General features: G+C 39.9%; 1 protein-coding gene across 1 annotated transcript in view; it reads right to left on the bottom strand.

Annotated features, from left to right (window-relative positions):
• Positions 1-20,697, bottom strand: part of zgc:172282 (leucine-rich repeat and fibronectin type III domain-containing protein 1-like protein) — a 156,583-nt gene that overhangs the window by 76,894 nt on the left and 58,992 nt on the right. Inside the window, exons 3-8 of the mRNA XM_034701917.1 lie at positions 12,379-12,595; positions 10,222-10,373; positions 9,733-9,986; positions 9,308-9,551; positions 7,654-7,811; positions 6,115-6,495 (exon numbers count right to left, since the gene is read on the bottom strand). Coding sequence (XP_034557808.1) covers positions 6,115-6,495; positions 7,654-7,811; positions 9,308-9,551; positions 9,733-9,986; positions 10,222-10,373; positions 12,379-12,571 — 1,382 coding nt within the window. The 5' untranslated portion in view covers positions 12,572-12,595. The remainder of the gene's footprint in view (positions 1-6,114; positions 6,496-7,653; positions 7,812-9,307; positions 9,552-9,732; positions 9,987-10,221; positions 10,374-12,378; positions 12,596-20,697) is intronic.

Below are 20,697 nucleotides of genomic sequence, written 5' to 3'. Positions count from 1 at the left end.
ATGTAAAAGCATTATATGTTGGCCTTCAAGTCCACTTTTTCTATCTGGAATGACAAGCACTGGCATCTTTCATTAATATAGCAAAGTGCAACATCCTCTGATTGAATCCAACTGGGTACCTTTGTTGACTCTCTCTTACTTACGCGATGAAAGGCATTTAAAGTCCCCAAAATCTGTGTATCTGTGGTTTTGTAAATTTAGTTTTTAAACCTGTTTATTTTGCAATTTTGCAGAGTAAAGCAAACATACTATGAAGTAAAGAGACATGAAGGGGGCTGAGAGCTCTAACAGTTTTACCTTTAATAAGAGACAGACAAAAACTCACAAAAATACACACATCAACACTCGAGACACATAGAGAGCCCTCCTGCAGAGCTCTTTCAAGAGTGATGGTGCTGGAACTGCCATCGAGTTTTTAGCTGTACACAGCTGCCAGCTGGTGCACCCTGCACCCACACACAAACACTCATCCTACTCGCACACATGCACACAAACACACTTGAATGGGCATTGATTATATTAGTCAGGGGGTTTGAAGAGCATGTCTCAGACACAGGGTTAACTAATAAACTGTCCACCGATGGTTTTCAAGCACACACACACAAATGCACATGCACAGACACTCACACACACTCAGTGCTAGGATGGCATTGATCGTAAGTAGTTAGTGGGGTTTTGAGACAGCGTCAGAGGGCCCTCTTTATGCTCAGAGCTCCTCAGAAAATCTCTTGACTATTGGTGGTCTTTCTAACGTGGAAATGGTTCTGAATTGAGCTGCTTGCTTAAATAAAAGTTAAATAAAGAGGACACCAAGGGCAGTGTATAGATCATAAGATGCTGGGATCTGGATCCTGTGGGTAGAGTATTTTTCTCTGAGGAAAAAATGAAGCATTTATTCACTACATGTATTATTCACTCTATGTGCCTCAACCAGCCTGTTTACTCTCAGTACACACAAAGAACATCCCTTTATATTAATTCTGACCAGTAGCATTGATGAATCCCCAAAAACACATCTCTTAATATCACAAAAATAATGAATAAGGAGCTAAATAAGTTTGTTAGGTTCATGACCTCAGCATGCAGCACCAATATTTTGTTTTTATGTCCTTGTTTCCGATCTTTTCTTCTTCTCAGCACTTTACTACCCTCTCTCCCATCTTTATCCTTCCCTACCTCCTTGCTCTTCATGGCATTGTGCCTCACCCTCCCTAATGGATATTGACTAAAGAAAGACAGAAGAGAGGAACTGTAGACTCATGCACACAGACTCACTCAAGGATGTTTTTTTTCCCCCTTTTACTCAGAAGAGAGCTGGTGCAATGATGATGCTGTCTAATGGATGCTAATCCTTTAATGCCAGGTGACTCCGTGTTTGGCTTATCAAAGTCATTACCCAGCTATGATTTTATGTGATTAAGTCTTTGCGACAAATAGTGCATATGCAACAGAAAGAAGGGACACCCCCAACCACCCAACTCTGCAACAGTAATAATCCACTAATCTAGCATATTAAAAACTTCCAATATTTTAAGGCCTTTCATTTTAGAGGGACATATGTTTACACACTTACTTGCAGGGTTGTGTCCAAATATTGGGGTGTAACTGTGTTAACTTTACCTTTATCTTGTAGGTGCTTTAAATAGTTTTAAAAAATACACATTTTTCAGGTTCATAGGAGAGGAATCAGTCCTTCAAAATTTGATTTATACAAAAAATATATGAATCAGTAACATTTCTACCAAAACAAACCTAAAATTGTGATTTTAATGCGCTTTATTAATTTTTATCTCAAGCTTGAAAGATTCAAATATTGGCTTCTTGTTCTATGACATTTTGAAGTAAAATAAAAATGGAATATGACATCTGTATGATACTTTTATATCGGTAGTTGAAGTAGATAGGATTATTGGTGATGTAAATAAATGATTCCATTTATGAGTGCTTCATTCTAACCTCCACCAGTCTGTGCCCATCTCAATCAACAAATTCTGGTTATGTCCTTGACAATTAGTCAACCAATCTTTTGTCACGTTAACTTTAAGTATATGAACTTGCATCAGATCACAATTTGTGACACTGACAATGACTTTACGCCTTAAATTAAACTGTGTAACTGAAGCTACACATAGCAGCTGGCATAGTAAACATAACATGCAGTAAGGTGCTGATGTCATTTCAACTGCTTTTTTATCTTCCAGAGTATGGTCACATGATATGAATCAAGAATAGCAGTAATTAATGCACATCATAACCATTACCAAGAGTTGACAAACTGACACAGCATCAGCAACAGTTTCAAAACTCTGAATTCTAGGTTATTTTAATTGGCGGAGGGTCGGGTGATAGGCGTCACATAAGCTTAAATTTGCAGTATGCTTACAAATATTTTAGGGAAATAAAATACGCTTATTAGCCCCTTTCGCATATGCTCTAAACTCCTGCACATGTCCTTGTATTACTTGGGTGGACAACATGTGTGAACACAAATGGCGAGTATTTTTCAACATCCAGGCTTCTTCCTGCCACCCCTCTAGAAAAAAAATCCTCAAGAAGGCTCAGGCCAGTGTGTGAGGAAAGTAGTTAATAGTATGGAATTTCCCCCACTACTAAGTAGGCGGAGTGAAAAAGTTCACATTGTGCAAAGTTTCTTTGCTCTCTATCCTTACTGCTTGCCTCTGTTGTCAGTAAATTGTTCTGAACTGATGTGTCTGAATAGCAGAAATGTCCTTACCCATGTTGTAGTGATAGTAACTCAGAAATAGTCATCATGACAAAAGACTCCCCCTGTGTGCACTACCCAGCCCTCCCAGCTACAATGAATACAGCTTTTGAGTTAATCTCCTGCTGTGAGGTGGATGTGAGTTTACAGGAAGTCCCTTGTGCTTAGAAAGTCATAGACATATCACACTCCACTCCATCCAATAAGTATGTCTGCCATCCAGAGAGATTAATATTCATCACCAATACATTGAATGGCTACTTCTGCAAAATGCAGTTTATAAAAAGGATTCAAAATGGGGTACACTTTACATAAATCCAGAGGATTCAAACGTTAATCCAGGGCCAGGCATTTTGAGAAGAGTTCTAGGACAGATTACTGAAACAAAGTTAGAAAATGTAATACATTTTGAATGGGTTGCTAAGTAGCTATAGATAAAGGTGAATAGTCTGTGGATATGTGTAGAAAAAAAAAACACTGAACCGTTCTCTGAGTATATGCATTAAGTTTAAATACTTAAAGCATTTGACCATTACTTTTTACTTTTTTTTTGGTCCTCGTGTCCTTGGCTTGCAGCCCAATTAGCATTGCCAACATCCAGACAATATGCTTGATGATGTGTGTTTCAAAGAAAGCTTCGCAGCTACCTACACAAACTCATACACATCCACTCATCTTCACACACCTGCACTTGACAAGTAACAAGTGTGTTTTGTACCTGCAGGGCCACTGTGCCCACTAACTGCATCCAACCTTGAACAGACAGGTGCGGACGGACAGTTGCTAAGCAGGGGAGTTGTTGCCATGCTTAGAATCGTAAGAAGCTGCATGTCTCCTATAGTTAGCTCCACTGTCTGAATAAATGAGTGTTCTCCTCGGGTTGAAAATAACATCATAATCACTTTCCAGTACAGTCTTCCCTCCCAGATTCTCACAAGTGTTGACTTTTTTACCACATTAGATCAACTTTCTGACTCTCCAGTCAACACAGATCAATCTGACAAAAATACTCTCTAACAGGGTTTCTTTTCAAAACAAATCCCCCAAACAGAATCTCACTCTCAGCTATTTATAACGTTGAAGAAGGCCAAGGATATTTGCCAAGTCATTGCAACACTGATGTGGGAAATAAACAAATAGTCTGCTGTGCACTCTGATAGTATCAATACTGCATTTATTCATTACAGCATCTGAGAGGTTTTCCCAACCTGTTGCCATGACAACTTCACAACATGTGAAAACTCCTCCAAGCTGAAAATAAACCGGGCTTCACCAGGCGTGCCAAGCGAGTAAGGCAGTGATCATGCCAGTTTAGCACAGGTCAACAGAGGTTGAACATCCTTTCGTGTTAGTTGAATGATTGACTTGATTAAACACAAAATGAACTCTAGCCATTCAAACGCTGTGCATCAAATAAGGATCCTACAATTTCTGCAACCTAATCACCCATAAAACCATTACCACTGAACTGTTCTTTGAACCCATTGCAATGTAGTGGAATCCATCACCTTTTTTACTTAAAACTGGGGTGTCAAAATGTTGCACACAATGTAAGAAACTTTGAGTTAGGTTGATGAATGTTTAAATCAAGATATTCCCTCTCTCCATATTGGAATTTGGCATGGAATCAAATGTCGTCTTGCTTCTTAACTCACCAATCTAATCAGAACTAGCCAGTCTAACCTGATAATCACTCATTTAATATTGGTCAAAATGTTATTGCAGCAGCAGAATACTGTTTATACTTGGCGTCTTGGCTCAGAAAGTCCTTGTAAATGTATTTATCATGCAAAAATTAAGCAATGGTGAGATTAAATCTTGAAACCCTCCATAGTCAGGGACAGCAGGTGGATGCTGGGAGGTAGTGAGGTTGGAAGGCATTGGAAAAGCAGAATCAGGGATTGGAAATCTAGCAGCCTAGATAGATCGCCTAATTGGGAGGACATGTATGTCAGGTAGGGCTGTCAAAATTGCTCCAAAATGACAATCGAATATTCGCTCTAAAAAAACCCCATAGGTTCGAACCATTCGAATATCTATATTTGCGCATTATTTCAATAACAGGTGGACAAACTAATACAAGGAGATTTCAGATTTAACATGGCTAAAACATACCTACGCATTACAAAACAAGTAAATGACCTAATGGTCTATACCGTAGCACTTTCAAGACTGTAGACATCTCGCTCGCTCGCTAGCCCCCCTCCCCTCTCTGTGCGTAACACGCTGAGTGAGTGCTGAACAAGACTTGTGCGAGCAATTAAAGGTCCCGACTCTTGTCCCTAATATGGGCAGGCTTCATTCAGTGATTCAAGCAAATATTAACATTAACTGAAGTTAAAGTTAAAAACGAAAAAGTAGTCCACTTACATTCTTGGCGCTTGTATAAAAAAAGAGAGGAAAAACTGCATTTTATCCCAGTGTCACTGATTGTCTGGCTCTTTTAGTCCACTGTCAATGCAGGGTCTTTGGCCGGACAGGTTATTTGCCAAAAACACAAGACAGTCCACATGTGAAGAAGACAGTCCACATGTGAAGAAGACAGTTCACATGTGAAGAGGCCCGATCTCTTTTTATTCACTATATTCCCAGCGGAGAAAAAGATGCGTTCAGAGCGCACTGAGGATCCGGGGACGGAAAGATTTCTCTCTGCCGTCTGCTTCACGCTGTGCATGTGTGACTCCTGTGACCTGTCCCTGACCCGTCATGCAGTGCGCCCACTCACAAAGCAGCCACTGATGTGTTTTTTTTCCACAGTCGAATATTAATTTTCACAATCGAATCTCCGTTTTTTTTATATTCAAATATATATTCAAATTTAGAATATTCGTTGACAGCCCTAATGTCAGGTGATTGTGAGAATGATGCATGGCAAATGTGAAATTAGTGCAGCTCAAGTTGCCTGCCCAAACATCGCTCCATGAAGGGAAATGTCGTCAAAGATCCTTGTCAAGTCAACCCCAACAGAACATTGAAAAATATCTCCGTCAGAGACATACTGTGACTAGCAGCTATGACTTACCGCAACAGCATCATCAATGCAGCCCCGAACCAAACTGACGGACAAGCATTAACACTTGCTCAACAGCTACGCTCGTCACATTTGGCCCAGGCATTCAGTGAACCCAACAATGGCTCTACTCCACTACAGATGTCTATCATTTCAGTTGATGAGAATTTTACTTTAGTGGATGACTGGCTTATTTTTACTTGAACCACCCATCATCAGCTTTCACTCCCATAGCAGAGGCTGATGTCTCCAGATTAACTCACACACAACTGCTTTTAACTTTTTATGAATACGCCTTTGAAAAACAAATGCCACCAATGATACTTTGTGTAGACAGAAAGTTTAAAGGCATAATATACATGGGTAGAGTAGATAAACAGACCTGTAAACCAGTGTGTCATCCCCGGAGCTGTTGTACTGGACCTGGAACATCCTGACTCCAGTTGTAGGAGTCTGACTGCTCCATCTTATGAGTGCAGAGTTTCCTGTCAGCTCCACCAATGAAACCCTCCGGTCTCCGCCTCTTGTCTCGTTATTAGGCAGCGCAACCTTCGAGGAGGTTAGGATGTCAGATGGGGCAGGTTCAGAGGATGGGTCTCGGCTACGGCTTGTGCTATTTGCCAGGTGGGGCATTGCTGTGACAACTAGCTCCACCCTTCCTGTAGACTCTCCTGCTGCGTTGGAGGCAATGCAGGTGAAGTTTCCTGAATCCTTCAGGGAAGTTACATTGATCTCCAAGCTTCCGTTTGGGAAAACCAACGTTCTGAAAGACATTTTATAATTCTATAAACAATCATTCTTTAATAAATTAAAAATTAAACGTCACAACAAAGTAAAGAACATATACAGAGGGCTTTACAAAAGTTCAGGCATATTTTCTTTTCATCTTTGCTTCTTTCCCCTCTTGTCTTTAATTTTTAATATTCCCCTCTCAAAGCCACATCTGTTGGCTTCGAGCCATTGAGTTAGGCTCAGATTTTTAATTCTCACAAGAGGAGGCTGCAACTTGGGTTGGCACAGCCAGAAATTCATATTCAAATAGGCCAGGCCACTCTGTACGCCATTTAGTTCAATGAACAAAGACACATTCACTTCTGCTTACAAAATGATGATTTTAAATGTAATTCCCATCTGATTCACACCACAATCACATAAGCTCTCCTCCCCTGTCAGCCACACAGGAGCTAATCACTAATCAGTGTTCTCCTTATTAGCCCATTTAGTAGCACCTGTGCATTGCTGCCTGAAGCACCTGATGCTAATGCCAACCTCCAACACCAGCATCCATCCAGATACTCTATCCAGAATCAATGCAATGACTGCCAGGCTGTGGGGCTATGCTGCTGCCAGGCTGTGGGCTTTATAAGTACAGGCTAATCCAAACTGTGGTTGCCAAATATGCAACAGTCCTTCATTTATTTTACAGCCTTTTTTTTTTGATAGAGCATTTTAAAATACAAAGAGAAACCCCAACTGAAACAGATCAGGAATTATAAGGGCTGTGACATTTTGTTTCAGCAAATATGTCTGAATATGTATTCGACATGTAAGCCAACTGTGTTATCAGATGGACATGTGATGAAGATGTGACCTCATCAAATACCCTTTAATCCATATTCAGAGTTGGCCCACATGAGTCATGTACCCACGCCCTACTACTACAGCCAAGACAGAAATTTTGGGAGACACACTGTCTTTTTGACTTGGTGTCACATTGGCACATAGCTCAGAGCCAGAGCATAACATTTACACAACCCCTTCTTTCCTCCACAAGCCAACTGGGTTGTTGAATTACTTACATCATTGAATGGAGTAGTAGTGCTCTCAGAGGACAATTTATGTTCCCCTAATTCATTACACAGTCTTTAGTCCTCAAAGTTAGCTCTTGTGAGAAAAAAATCCTGAAGAAAAAGTGTTGTACCTTGAGCCATTAGATATAAGTCGCCCTTCAGGGCTGATCCAGTGGACTTCTGGTTCTGGGTCGCCATTTGCTTTGCACTTGAGGCTGGCAGGCTGGCCTTCCATAGCAACAGTATGAGGTGACTTACGGGTCAGGACTGGTGGGTCACAGATAAACTCCTAGAGGGCAAAAGAGAACAGGGTCAGATTGAAGACGTATGCCTGTATAATCAGTTTGTTTCTTGAATGTACTATTAACGTCAAAAGCCTGTATTGGTTTAAAGTTATGTGACCACAATTAAATAACAGTTATTTTTCTACCTTTCTCAACAGTTCAGAGCATCAGTTTCGGAGCACCAATACAGGACACACTCACAAGGGATACGTCATCAATGAGGTAGGGACAATTTCAACACTACATCTGGCATTGTATTCGTTTGGAGATTTTCACAGAGTTGTTGAACAAGTCAATCAAATCTGGGAGCAGACTCTGCACAAGGGCAAAGAGCAGCTTCAGCGCAAGGGTGTTTTCTGACCTGTGCAGGAGATGTTTACAACCTGGCACATCTGAAATGATAGTGCTACTTTTGGCCAAGGACATTGTCTACATCTGTTCATTGGTGTTGTGGTCTTTAACTGATGTGTGGTCAAGTGCAGTGCTCGCACATTTACTATCTTGTGAAAGCAGCAAGCAACTTCACCATTGTGTTTTCCTGCTACTTCAGCATCATTAAGAAAGTAAGTAATAGGCAACACTTTTCATTATCATCGGTACACACAGGGACACCCAGGAGTGTTCAAACTCTTTGGTTAAATATTAGGAAATTCCCAGAGGACTGGGTAAGGGCAAGCTTCTGTTTCCTTGCCTTTTGAATTATAACACTTCTGGCATTGTGCAGCGATTATGCTAATGGCAGAAGATGAGGACACACTCCCTGCTACCTCCCCCATTACTAGTTTCACCTCAGGAAGATTTCTGTTCAAATGCTGCATGAGCCACAAAAATACAGCCAGAGACCGACACCAAGCACAATGTCTGTCTTAATGTTGAGATGCACTCACCATGTCTGCTGTGGCGGCATTGCGACAGCGGAAATGATTCATTTGCACATTACCATATTTAGAACATGGCCCATGCATATGCATTGCATATATTGGCACAATGGAAGGAGAGAACTTCCACAAGCCAGTACAGGCCAAGCCTATTTCAGAAAAAATTGACTGCCATGTAACAGGAAATTGCTGCCTACTGACACTGCTGACTATTAACAAGAGCGAGAGATGACACTGTAATTGATTTGATTCATGCTCAACTGGAAACTCACTATCTCCTTTACTTTGCACTATGATTATACAGTTTTTAATTTGCAATAAGTAGGAGGACAACGCCTTTAATGCCTATTTGCCCTATTTGTCAGCCCTTTAAACTATGGGTTAGACACTATATCTTTAGCCCCCTTTTAAAGTATACAGTTTGAGCACAAGTAGAGCAATTGCCAAAGCAAGCCATCACTATCTGAATGCAGAATATGGTTTGCAGGGAAAGCATTGTACATTCATAATCTGAAATAAAAAGCGACACTCCTCGAGTGAAAGAATAATCTTAGAATAAAGAGAGGAAAACAATCTTCCAATTAGTTCCCCTCATAGCAAAAGTCCAGGACTCAAAACATCACCTCCTCAGGTATCGTCCAGAAGTATTTGGCACTGAGGTCAGGGGGTGAGGCGCAAGTCTCAAGGTCATCTTCTCTAGTCAGTCTTCTTAACCACAGAAGTTCACAGTTACAGTGAAGGGGGTTGCCACCAAAACTCAACACCAGGGAGGAGAGAGGGGAGCCTTTGGACTTGGCATAAACTGGGATTCTGAGAAATAATGGATCTGGGGGAATTTTCTTTAGCTTGTTGGACGTCATGTCGAGCCTATGAAAGGAAGGGGGTAGAGGGAAGTCAAGGGATAGGCAAGAGAAGAGAGGGAGAAAGAGAAAGGTAGATATAATCATGAGATGTACAGTAATTCATTCAGTTGGTCTGTATGGAAGCCAATATATGAATACATTTTGTATCTCTAAGCACATTATCTTGTCACTGTATCGTCCTTTACCTGGCCAGCTTGTGTAGGTTGGTAAATACCCCTTGGGGAACATTTTCTATAAGGTTATGATCCATATTTAGGGTATTAACATTGGTTAGGCGCCCAATGGTTTCCCAGGGAACCTCTGCAAGGTTGTTGTAGCTGAGGTCAAGATCCTCCAATGTGGAAAGGAAATCATCAAAGGCATGGGGAGCTATGGCGTTGAGCTGGTTGTTGGCTAAGATCAGGTGACGAAGGTTTGTCAGGCCTTTGAAGTGGTCATCCTGAAAGATAAAAGAAGACAAAATGTAAATGGTTGCATCACTTATCTTAAGAGAGATATCTTGTTGCTTCTCTGCTATTCTTTATTTTAATCTGTATACATTCATCGCCTGGCTCAACTCAAACTTGATGAAGTTGTGTGACTCTTAAGAACTGATTATCAGTTTAATGGTCTTTCTGACTACTCATTACAGTTTACCATCATTAATCATCCACCCATGCATCCATCAGCCTTACCTTGACTGCAGTTAATCTGTTAGAGTCTAAGTGCAGTGCTCTGAGTCGCCGCAGGTCACTGAAAGCTGAAGGGAGAATCTGACTAATGGTGTTTCTGGACAGGGTCAGATGTAGCAGGCTGGTCATGTTGGCAAAGTCCTTCCTTCTGACAGCTGGGAGTGAACAGAATAAACTCAATGTCAATTTTATTAAGTGAACCTTAACTTGGCAGATTTATTACAGAGACACTATATTATATGGAGAAGCAGAGTGATGATAAACATGCTGTCAATTTAAAGCACAGTCAGTGTTAAATAGCTTATTTTGAATCATTTTCTGGGTTCCACAAGAAGAACAAATATGACATTAACATGGAAATAAAAAGTGTTAATGTAAATTTAATGTAACCCCACTTCCAAAAAAGTTGGTATACTGTGTAAAATATCAATAAAAACAGAATGTGACAGTTTCCAAATACTTTTAACCCTATAATAAATGAAAACAGTGCAATGGCAAAATATCAAATGTTGAAAGTGAGAAAAAATAATGTTTTATGGAAAATAAAGGTATATTAATTTTTACATTTTATGCCAGCACTACATAAAAATAAAAAAGTTGGGACAGGGACAACAAAACCCTGAAAAAGTTCTGTAATGATTGACAAAGTCACCTTAGGGAACATCTCCCAATTAATGAGGTTAAATTGTAACAGGTACGTAACATGACAGGGCATAAAAAAGGGCAGTACAGAGAGGCTGAGTCTCTCAGAAGTTAAGATGGGATGAGGTTCAGGACCCTGTGAGTGACTGCATGAGCAAAAGGTCTAACTTTTTTTTTAAGTTCCTCGGTATATAACTGCCAATAATTCTGATATTTAATCAACTGCAGTATAGTGTTGTTTTTATTATTAAAAGATTCAGATAATCTTGAGATATCTCTCTGGGAAAAGACCAAAATCTAATACTAGATGGCTTAAATCTTCAGGCCATCTGATCAAACTGCATTAAAAGCAGACTCTGTAGTGGAATTCACTGCATATGTCTATGAACACAGTTTTTCCCTGCATCCACAAATGCATGGTCAATATGTACCATGCAAAGAGGGAACTATCTATACACATGAACCAGAAATGCCAGCATCAGAGGGGATTAGTCAGTGTCCGGACTTTTGGGGATTGGGACTGTAGATGATTGAATACTTTGAGTGCTATAATTACATTGTCCAGGTAACCACCGCTTAGTTTTACATACATGAAAAACTACATTCCCTACCTCTCAGCTTAATTAGTTATACTGTAAGCTTATGGCGCCATACAGTACACTAAGGACCTCCTTTGACAGCAGATATATTCTCTATTCTACGTAATTGAATACAGAATCTCCATTTTTTGCACAGTAGTGGTGCTGATGTTGAAAAGGACCTAACAATGTGACTTAAATAACTGCATCTGTGTGATATTGCTAATGGCCCTTCTTTTTATCTTTCCAGACCATGTGAAACCAGTCTATTTTCAGGCTGCGTGTCTTTTGTTTTGGTGCACTATAGCACAGGATTTCTTTTAAGTCAAGCCTGGGAAGATTAGTTGGCTGCCTTGGTGAGAGCTAATGGGAATCCAGATTATAATAAAAAGGATAAAGCAACACTTCAGTTCTCAGAAATAAGTACATTTCACACACAGTATCCCAGAGGACTCTTTGATTAAACGAGGTGATGAAAATGATTTGCTTGACTAAGGCACAAAACAAAAAAAGTTTCAAAGTATGAAAGTTAAAGTAATGAGTCTTGGAAATGTAGTCATGAAGAGACTAACCAAAAATAAATTTGACTTGAGCCAATGACGGTCTTGAAATGTTGACTCTAAACCTTGATATAAAATCGATATAATGTTGCTGCATATACGTCTCAAGTACTCCGTGTGCTACATCAAATGTGCATTTCCACTTCAAGCAGCAGCCAAGTGGTTGATTCCCTTTTTGTTATAGTTATGGTGCTACTCAGTACTGGGTGTCTGAACAATGCTGCCTGCTGATCATCATCATAACAATTTAACAATGTTAAACCCTGCATTCATTTGTGGGTAGTAATTGTAAGTCCCCCCTCTAGTATCCCTCCAGTGTCGACAACCCCCCCTATATGAATGATGAAATAAAACATTGGACACACTAGCAGTTACTTTACCTGTTATAAAGTTCTCCTGAAGCCGTAGCTCCACGGTGCGTCGGTCAATTGCAGCAGGAACAAACAGCAAGCCTGTTTTGGAGCAGAGGATGGCGAGCGACGGAGAAAGGCTCTGGCACATACAGCGTTTCGGACACGGCTGCCCCTTGCATGCTGCTGCCAGCAACAGCAAAGAGATCCAAAGCCGTTCCATTATCCTCCACTGGGAACGGGGCAACTGAAAGACAGGATGAAACAAGCATTTAATTGAAGATGATACAAAGGCAGTGTCACTGAGGGCAAGGCAACAGGTAGCCAGTGAGAAACCAGGCTCAAACTCGCGATGGAAATAAACCCTTTGAACTTTTCTGAAATTTCAAATCCCTTTGTAGTAGAAGATGCAACAACATTATTTTGTTTCATTATTATCATTTCAGCATTACCTTTTATGCTTGAAATTTGTGAAACGGAACAGCATTGATGCCACAAGTGACACAGATCAAGAGGCTGCAATACACATCAAGCAAATAAGAGGTACAAATGAAATGCTGCAAGTGCTAAATTGTTTTGTTAGGAAAAGGCACAAATGCTGTTTTCGTAGCCTGGTAATTTGGCTAGCCTGCTAACCACAGGACACTTAGCTTGTTTAAAGCAGCTCTGTAGCTGAAGTCAAGTCAATATTTATTTGTACAGTCCAAAATATCCCTTTGCTTCAGTGGGCTTTAAATCTGACCAACAACTGGCAGTGAGCTATCACTATCTCACAGTGAGATATCAATCCGAAACACGGACAAACAGGTAACATGATATCTGATATAAAAGTCGGGTCTTGTACACACAATTTTAAAAGCTGTATAATGTACCAAACTGCTTTTACTGCCTCACCCTGTGTCAGATTGAAATACAGGTAGTTCTACCTTTGTTTGGAGAATAAAGTGCTCTCTTGCTTGCCGGGTTAAAAAAATTCACTTGTCTTTGAAGAAAAAGCCTCTAAACTCACTAGAAAGAACACAGACTTAGATCAGTACCACAGTATTTCCAGAGGTGTATAGCAAATATAACTCTTTAATGTGCACTTAACCGCTTTACTGAAACATGTCATTGTACAGCCTGCCTGCAATTTAGCACAGCCCTCCCTGGAAATATCACTAGTAGTGTGAGGAATAGATTGTGGCACTGCTCAGGAGCTGAACCAAAATATAATTGTAGTGAGATGATAATGGGATGTGGTACATGGTGAGTTGGCATTTTCTTGAAGCACACGTGGATTTTTCCTCACTAGTGCCTGTTTGAAATTATGGGGCGATGTCATGTAGGCAAGAAGTGTAATGGGTAATTCCTTGGTAAGCGCAGTTTTGATATTAGGTTGAATGGCAGGAGAAACCACCTGTTGAGAACAGTGTTCTTTTTTTATTCTGGTTATAGCAATAATCGCTGCAAAGTTAATAGATTTTTTGTATCTGTTATGGCCCTACTTTTATCTCTTGACACAACCACTCCCCAACAATCAATCAATCAATCAACCTTTATTTGTATAGCGCCAAATCACAACAAACGTTATCTCAAGACGCTTTTCAAACATAGGAGGTCTAGACCACTCTATGTCAAATTATGAACAGAGACCAAACTTCAAGACAGGGTAAGACTCAGTCTGACTCCACCTTAATCCATCATGAGCATTGCACATCGCAGTATTTAGCTAGTTACAGTGGCGAGGAAAAACTTCCTTTTAACAGGCAGAAACCTCAGGCAGAACCAGAATCGTGTTAGACAGACTTCATGCCCGACCGAGTTGGGTCTTGAAAGAGGGATAGAGGGGAGTAAGAGAGAGAGGTGATAGTGATGAGATGAGTAATAGAGGCTGTTGCCGCTGGAGTCCAGCACATCCATATCAGCTGGAGTCCAGAACATCCGCAGCAGGAGGATGCCTACGAGACAATGGAGCTCAGGGACTCCAGAAAGGTCTATGGTTAGTAACTCTCAATGGGACAGGCAGAGTTAAAGTAAGTGATGAGGGGGTTTGGGGGAAGGGGATGAGCTAGGATCCCAGTGTGTCAGTGCACCAGTTCCCCCGACAGTCTAGGCCTATAGCAGCATAACAAAAGCTGGTCCAAGCCTGAGCCAGCTCTAACTATAAACTTTATCAAAAAGGAACGTTTTAAGCAATGAAGACAAAACATTTAGAGCTCCTCCTGGTGACTGACTGCAGTATAGGTCATTAAACCCATCTCCCCCATAACAGATGGAACATGAAAACCAGAAAATAAGAGTACATTGTCATTTTTCTAGAGGCTTAGTTATTTGATTCCAAAAACAGGAAATGTGGCATCATGACTGACAGCTCTCGTGACAAACGTGGGCTCCTCCAGCGTTCTTTGTAAGAGAATATGTGATGAACATTAACAAGGTAGTAATTCAACCTCACATAACCGTGAGTGTTTGCCTCAAACCAACACAGTAATCTGTTTTGCGGTAGACTGTACCGACTTGAGGGATCTTTGCCATTTGATCAGTGAGTTTGACATGTATTTTGGTAAGCAGGTGGATGGTGACGTCAACCTGCAGCTCCACCAGCCAGATTGCTTCAGGGCATGCCTTGGTTCCAAAATATGCCACCAGCACAATAAATAAATACACTTTATTGGCTACACTTTGTTTTATTTCTACAACCTGGGGAAATTGTAATACAGATGTTTCATCTCTCTTTTTAGTCCATGATCAATATACTAATGGAGATTGTCTTCACCATTTTTGGAATATGGGAAAATCTTGTGAATTACATTAAATAGCATTGGCTGAGAACATAATTTTATTACAGTCATACTGAAAAGTCAACTTGTCTTTGAAGCTCCCTCCTTTCTTTCCCTCCTTCAACATTCCTAAAGAACTTCAACAAAACCTTTTATCAAGGAATTGGAATTTACTATAGCATCAAAAGATAAAAATACCCAGTGTTGCTACTGACTTTCTATCCTTATCTTCTTTTCCCTGTGCACCATCCAGTAAAGTGTATCTGCCAAGTATATAAAAAACAAATAAATAAATAAAGGTGGATGCAATCTTATGAGCTTGCTAATAATAGATATGCTGTTATTTGATACTTCATGTTCCCCATCCTCCCACAAAGTGGAACGCAGAGCAGAAACAATGATAAGCTAAAACTTACACACAAACACTTCAGTGCTTCTCTCAGCCTTTCCATTTTATTCCCTCAACATTTTTCTGCCTTTCAACATATGTTTCACAATTTTTCTTGATTCCCCCCTCGGCTTTCCCATCCCAACCCATTATTCACCTGTTTTCTCAGTAATGCTCTGGTCTCTCTCTATTCACTTTTTACTCACTCCATCATACCTAATTTTATGCCTGTGTGAATACATCACATGCAATAGATCTTTCCATGTTATTTATACTCCTATACTCTTGTCACTCCATCCCTGCTCTCTTAACTTCTCTTTTTTGATAATATTTGTCCATAGCTGTCCATCATCCTCTGTAGCTAATGGATTTTCTTTCAACCCAAGTCATTTATCTTCTCAATTTCTATCCTTCAACCCTCATTTGGCAACTGTATCAGCCTTCATACCTACCTCTCAGCTTTTCTCCCCCTTTTCCCCTCCTCAGAATCTTTATTTATGTAGCAAGCTCCTAAGTAAGTTCTAATTATGGTTGCTAATGACCCCCAAACCACTCTTGATATCATTTACGCTCCCATACTTTTCTTATCAACATCTATTTCTCAGCCCCTTTCCTTTAGCTTTGTTATTTATCAGGCTCTTGGTTTTCATCTTGTTTTACCCTCCATCATCCATCCCTCATCTTGTCTCTGTCAGTTTTATGATAGCTTTATTGTAAGTATCTCTAATGTGTGTATGATGTGAGAAATGGCTACCAAAGGTGATTTTAAATGCATACATCCTTCAGTTGGTGCACCCACTCATCCAGTTTGCCTGTGTACAGCCTGAGTCTACAGCATAATAGCTGTTCTATTTAACACATTTAGGCACACCTCATTTGGTTCTCCCACACATCCAGACTATGTGTGTTTTTGATGCTATTCAATTATGGACATTTGGGTTTTTTGTGTAATTCAGTGAGGATGATAGCAATCAGTCACCCACCATTACTCACTGGTGTGCTTGTTCAGCTATGGAGAGTTAATAACACAAGAGAAAACAGATCCAAGCTGTCTGCCCTTGTTACCAGTCGAATTGGACCATCATTGTTGTTGGCAATAATTTGAATGTCAATCTAAGGCTTTGCAAATGCTAACTGTTGAGGCATCTTTGGTCTAGGGTAAAGCTTGACAGTTCTGTCCCAGCTCAATGTAGCGCCACCTGTTTGGACCAGCTGCTATAGTGACTCGCTGTCTTATACAATCTGAATACTGTCATATCATATGGCAGATACTCTGGAATCCCAAAGACTTCATCTGTCTTTAACCAAAATGTATCAAAATTAAGAATCTAAACATCATTCAAAACTGTACAAAGTTCAGTCCAGATGTTTCCAGGAAAAACTTTAGGCACAAAGATGATAAGTCTATAGAATTGTTGGTGTGGTAATTTATGATTGCCAGTGATGTATTATGCGGAAACCAGCTCTGTTACCAATGCTTGTTTGGGTTTGAGAAGTCACCAGAATTTGTTTTCTACATAGCATGATTAGCAGAAAAAAGTACACAAATAGAGAACTTCTCCATTTCTGCTAGAATACAATGTACCATTTGGATTGGAAGTCACAGCTTATAAGTTAAGTCGTGGGAGAGTACTTGAGTTTCGGTAGCACTGGAAATAACTTGCTCTTGAAACAAATTGGTTCAATCTTGGAAACAATTTGCATGTGTCCAGGAGTACTATACATAGCTTCTAGGAGCAAAAGCCAACTTTGCAGGGAATCTCTTTGCGTTTTGTGCCAGTCAAAGCATCAACTCAAGAAGCAAGTCTGGAGTTAGATTAGGTTGATAGCTGCACTTGCATGACGGTATCAGTTTAAAGAGATTAACTGTGGCACCCTCCGATAATATGCAAGAGTTGTCTTAGTTAAGACATTGTGTTTATTTTTAATTTTAGGCCTTCCCTGGAGAACTGGGGTTGAGAGAAAAAGTAAATAAACAACAAATGAAATGAAATGTTTGTCTGAACAAATAAAGCCTCAATAGCTATAGCTATAGCCATACATCACTGCAACTTAAGCCATTATCTTTCCATTGATTGTTATTTCTTTACAGTTAATGTGTACACTTAAACTTGGAACACTTATAAGTGATCATTAGTTTCACCTCAAAGCTGCGAGTGGGAGCCAACTGCAAATAGATTGACAACCAAACACTTATACCAACCACAACCAAGTTTGCTCTACACATCGACTGTTTTCAAGCCTACAACCAATGCCTGTTAGAACACACGTCAAAACTATGACTATAAAAATAGAAACCAGAACACTTTAGATATCCAAAGTTATGTATCTTGCTTACATATTCTGTATTGACATTCAAAGCTGTTAATAGAGTCTTGGTATTGATTTGACTAAGCCTCAGTAGGGCCCCTACTTGTCTTTGACTTAACTTTGGCGGTCATAATGACAGCCCTGATGGTTCAATTATCAGGTTTTGTCAGCAAAACCTATAAGTTAGGTAACGTGTACGAAAACATATGAACTTTCTGATTTACTGTGTGGGTAGCATATTGACCGACCAATAAGGGTCAGATTAGACAAAACTGTATATCTCCTACAGTGGTAAATACAATTCTGCCTGAAGCTAACTTATATGTTACAAATATTTCTAGCAAGTTCAAGACAAAGTTTGTCCTTGTTGGCCTACAGTTTTTGGGCCACTGCATGCTCTCATTAAACAGTATAATGTCATGGGAGCCAAGCAGGACCCACTCATTACCTATTTCGTCAAATCTAACTTGGCTATCCATTGTATCCACTGTAGAATGTAGTTACTGCTCATATATCAGCAATAAAATATAATATACTTGGTACCCACAACGAAAATTGCCTACTTCTGATGGGGAACCAGGGACCTAATGAGTGTGCTGGGAAGGATGGTAGAAATGGGGCAGGCTGTGCCATTGCAGTACTTGGTTTTTCAATAACATTAAGTTGTGGCACTCTGCTATTTTTCTGCAGACTTGTGCCTGTCGGACCATATCATTCAAATCCATTGCAAACATACTGTAACTGATGGGGTTGAAATTTGTGAATATTTCGGCTTAGAATGTTTGTTTTAAAAAAACGATTTCCCTTAAAGGATAAACAAATAAGGCATAAAAGCAGTCGTCTTGAGTTTGTAGGATCCTGGAGCTTATATTGCATTTACCCAACCAGCCATTAAAGGAAGTGTCATCTGCATATATGTTTATCCTATTTAGGAATCCATTGTCCCAGATTGAATGGTTATCATGCTCCTTTGTTTCTGAAGGTCAACCATGCCAGCCAAAACACAAAGCATTACTTTACAGTAATTACACAGGGGAGCTCTGCATTGATATTCATTTCACACAAGTGCCTGTGAAAGCTGTCAGAGGACATATCTAGCAGTGACAAATGTTTATGTTTCTATGTTTTGCAAAGTAAGGCACAAACACATACTGACAGTCTCTTTGTTTTCTTTGACAGTATGATTTCTGTTTTGCATTTGAGAATCAATCAGCTACTCAAATGCCATCTATTCCCCAATGCGTTTATGGCAGATATTAAGGCAGACATAAAGAACATAGTGCTGTATGTGCTGGGATTTAAATGTGCTTTTTGTGAAGAGAGTAGTCATTAGTTCTAGAAAGAAAATGTAAGAGATGCATAAGGCACTTCAAAAACAGTAATAGGTACCTTTGCTTTTGAGGAAAATAAAACAGCAGTACAGTTTAAAGTCCCTTCACCTCCATAAATACTGTAAAGAAAGCAGTAATTAGCCTCACAGTGCAAAGACACCCCACACATCCATTTTGTAAGGGAAAAATCCCCTTCAGAGGTCATATCGACTCTACCTGTGAAGATTAATGACAGCTCCTTGAGCTCCTTACTCTGTTTTTCTTCACTGTTTCACACCCAATTAATGCACACAAGGAGGTGTCTTTATGTCTTTACTAACGTGTTTATTGTAAATACAACAGACTGCAATGCTTCAGTGTTTACCCTGTTTGAAGAAGCAATGAGCCATAGTCACCTTTCGATTAGAGCAGAATTTCTTCTGATAAAGTCTGTGCTCTCCAGGCAGACAGAACAAAATATGATCAAAAAGCCTTTTAGCCAGGTAAAGCTCCATTTATTTCATCACATACATAACTCATTTGAAAAAAATAAAGATTGCATCAATGTTTACAGCGTTCACATTGAAGAGTATTAGATCAAAATAAAGGATTAAGTAGTGGTCAGACACGCTGAGATAAGCAGATCTTAGATCTTAAAGCGAAAGGTCTTTTAATATGCAGTTTTAATAAAGCCCCATCTGTGGCAATTAGCAACACACACATGTAAATAGGATCATAATAGAGAGAGAGAGAGAGAGAGAGAGAGAGAGAGAGAGAGAGAGAGGGGAAATGGTAAAAGACTAAAGATAAATGATCACGAATGAAGAAAGAGAGGTGAAATAAAGGATGTAATATAGCAGTTAGTGAGAAAGTAATATTCAGGGAGTTCTGAGATAATGAGGTGAAAAAGGAGGAGGGAAATGATCAGGGTTTTTAAAGACAGAGAAATTTTTATTGAATTTTAGTTTCTCCTCAAAGTGAACCTCAGTGAGTCTAGACAGGTAAAAAACATCCTTCCTATGGGAGACCCTCTTAGTCACCCGCTGACATGACCCACATGCTCCGCTAATGCTGCAGACTGATGGGATTATGAGAATCATTTTTCAAATGATATCTGAAGTTCCAGAAATGAGTTCAGCTCCGTTTTCCCCCCAGTTTGCTATCCCAGGCTTAACAAGGCATGATTGTAACCTCTGAGCAAGCAAATGTCATCTCCTTTTCTGCCTTAATTGCCTATTGAGGGCTACCTTTAGACTGGCAGCCAGTAGACTGCCTCTACCAAGTACTGGCTATGTGATGTTATGACTTTATGAATTTCAAAAGGATCTAATTTACTGTACGGGCCTCTGGTGGTAATTTGTACTCCATCTGGCAACCTTTGATCTCACAATCAGAGGGCTTACCGACAGCTAAAGTAGCACTCTAGTTGCATAAAAATAATTCACTGTATGTATTAGCATCATGTTCATATCCTCTAATTTATCATGTCGGTGCAGAGTATGAAGACAAGAACATCACTACCTGCAGCACTATCAGAGCAGCCTGAAAACAAAAGCGTAGTATTTTCTTATTCAGATGTCGG

Source organism: Notolabrus celidotus, chromosome 14, assembly GCF_009762535.1.
Source record: "Notolabrus celidotus isolate fNotCel1 chromosome 14, fNotCel1.pri, whole genome shotgun sequence".
Lineage (NCBI taxonomy): Eukaryota > Metazoa > Chordata > Actinopteri > Labriformes > Labridae > Notolabrus > Notolabrus celidotus.
The sequence above is the reverse complement of the archived record's forward strand: the minus strand, read 5'-3'. Positions and strand labels throughout refer to the sequence as shown.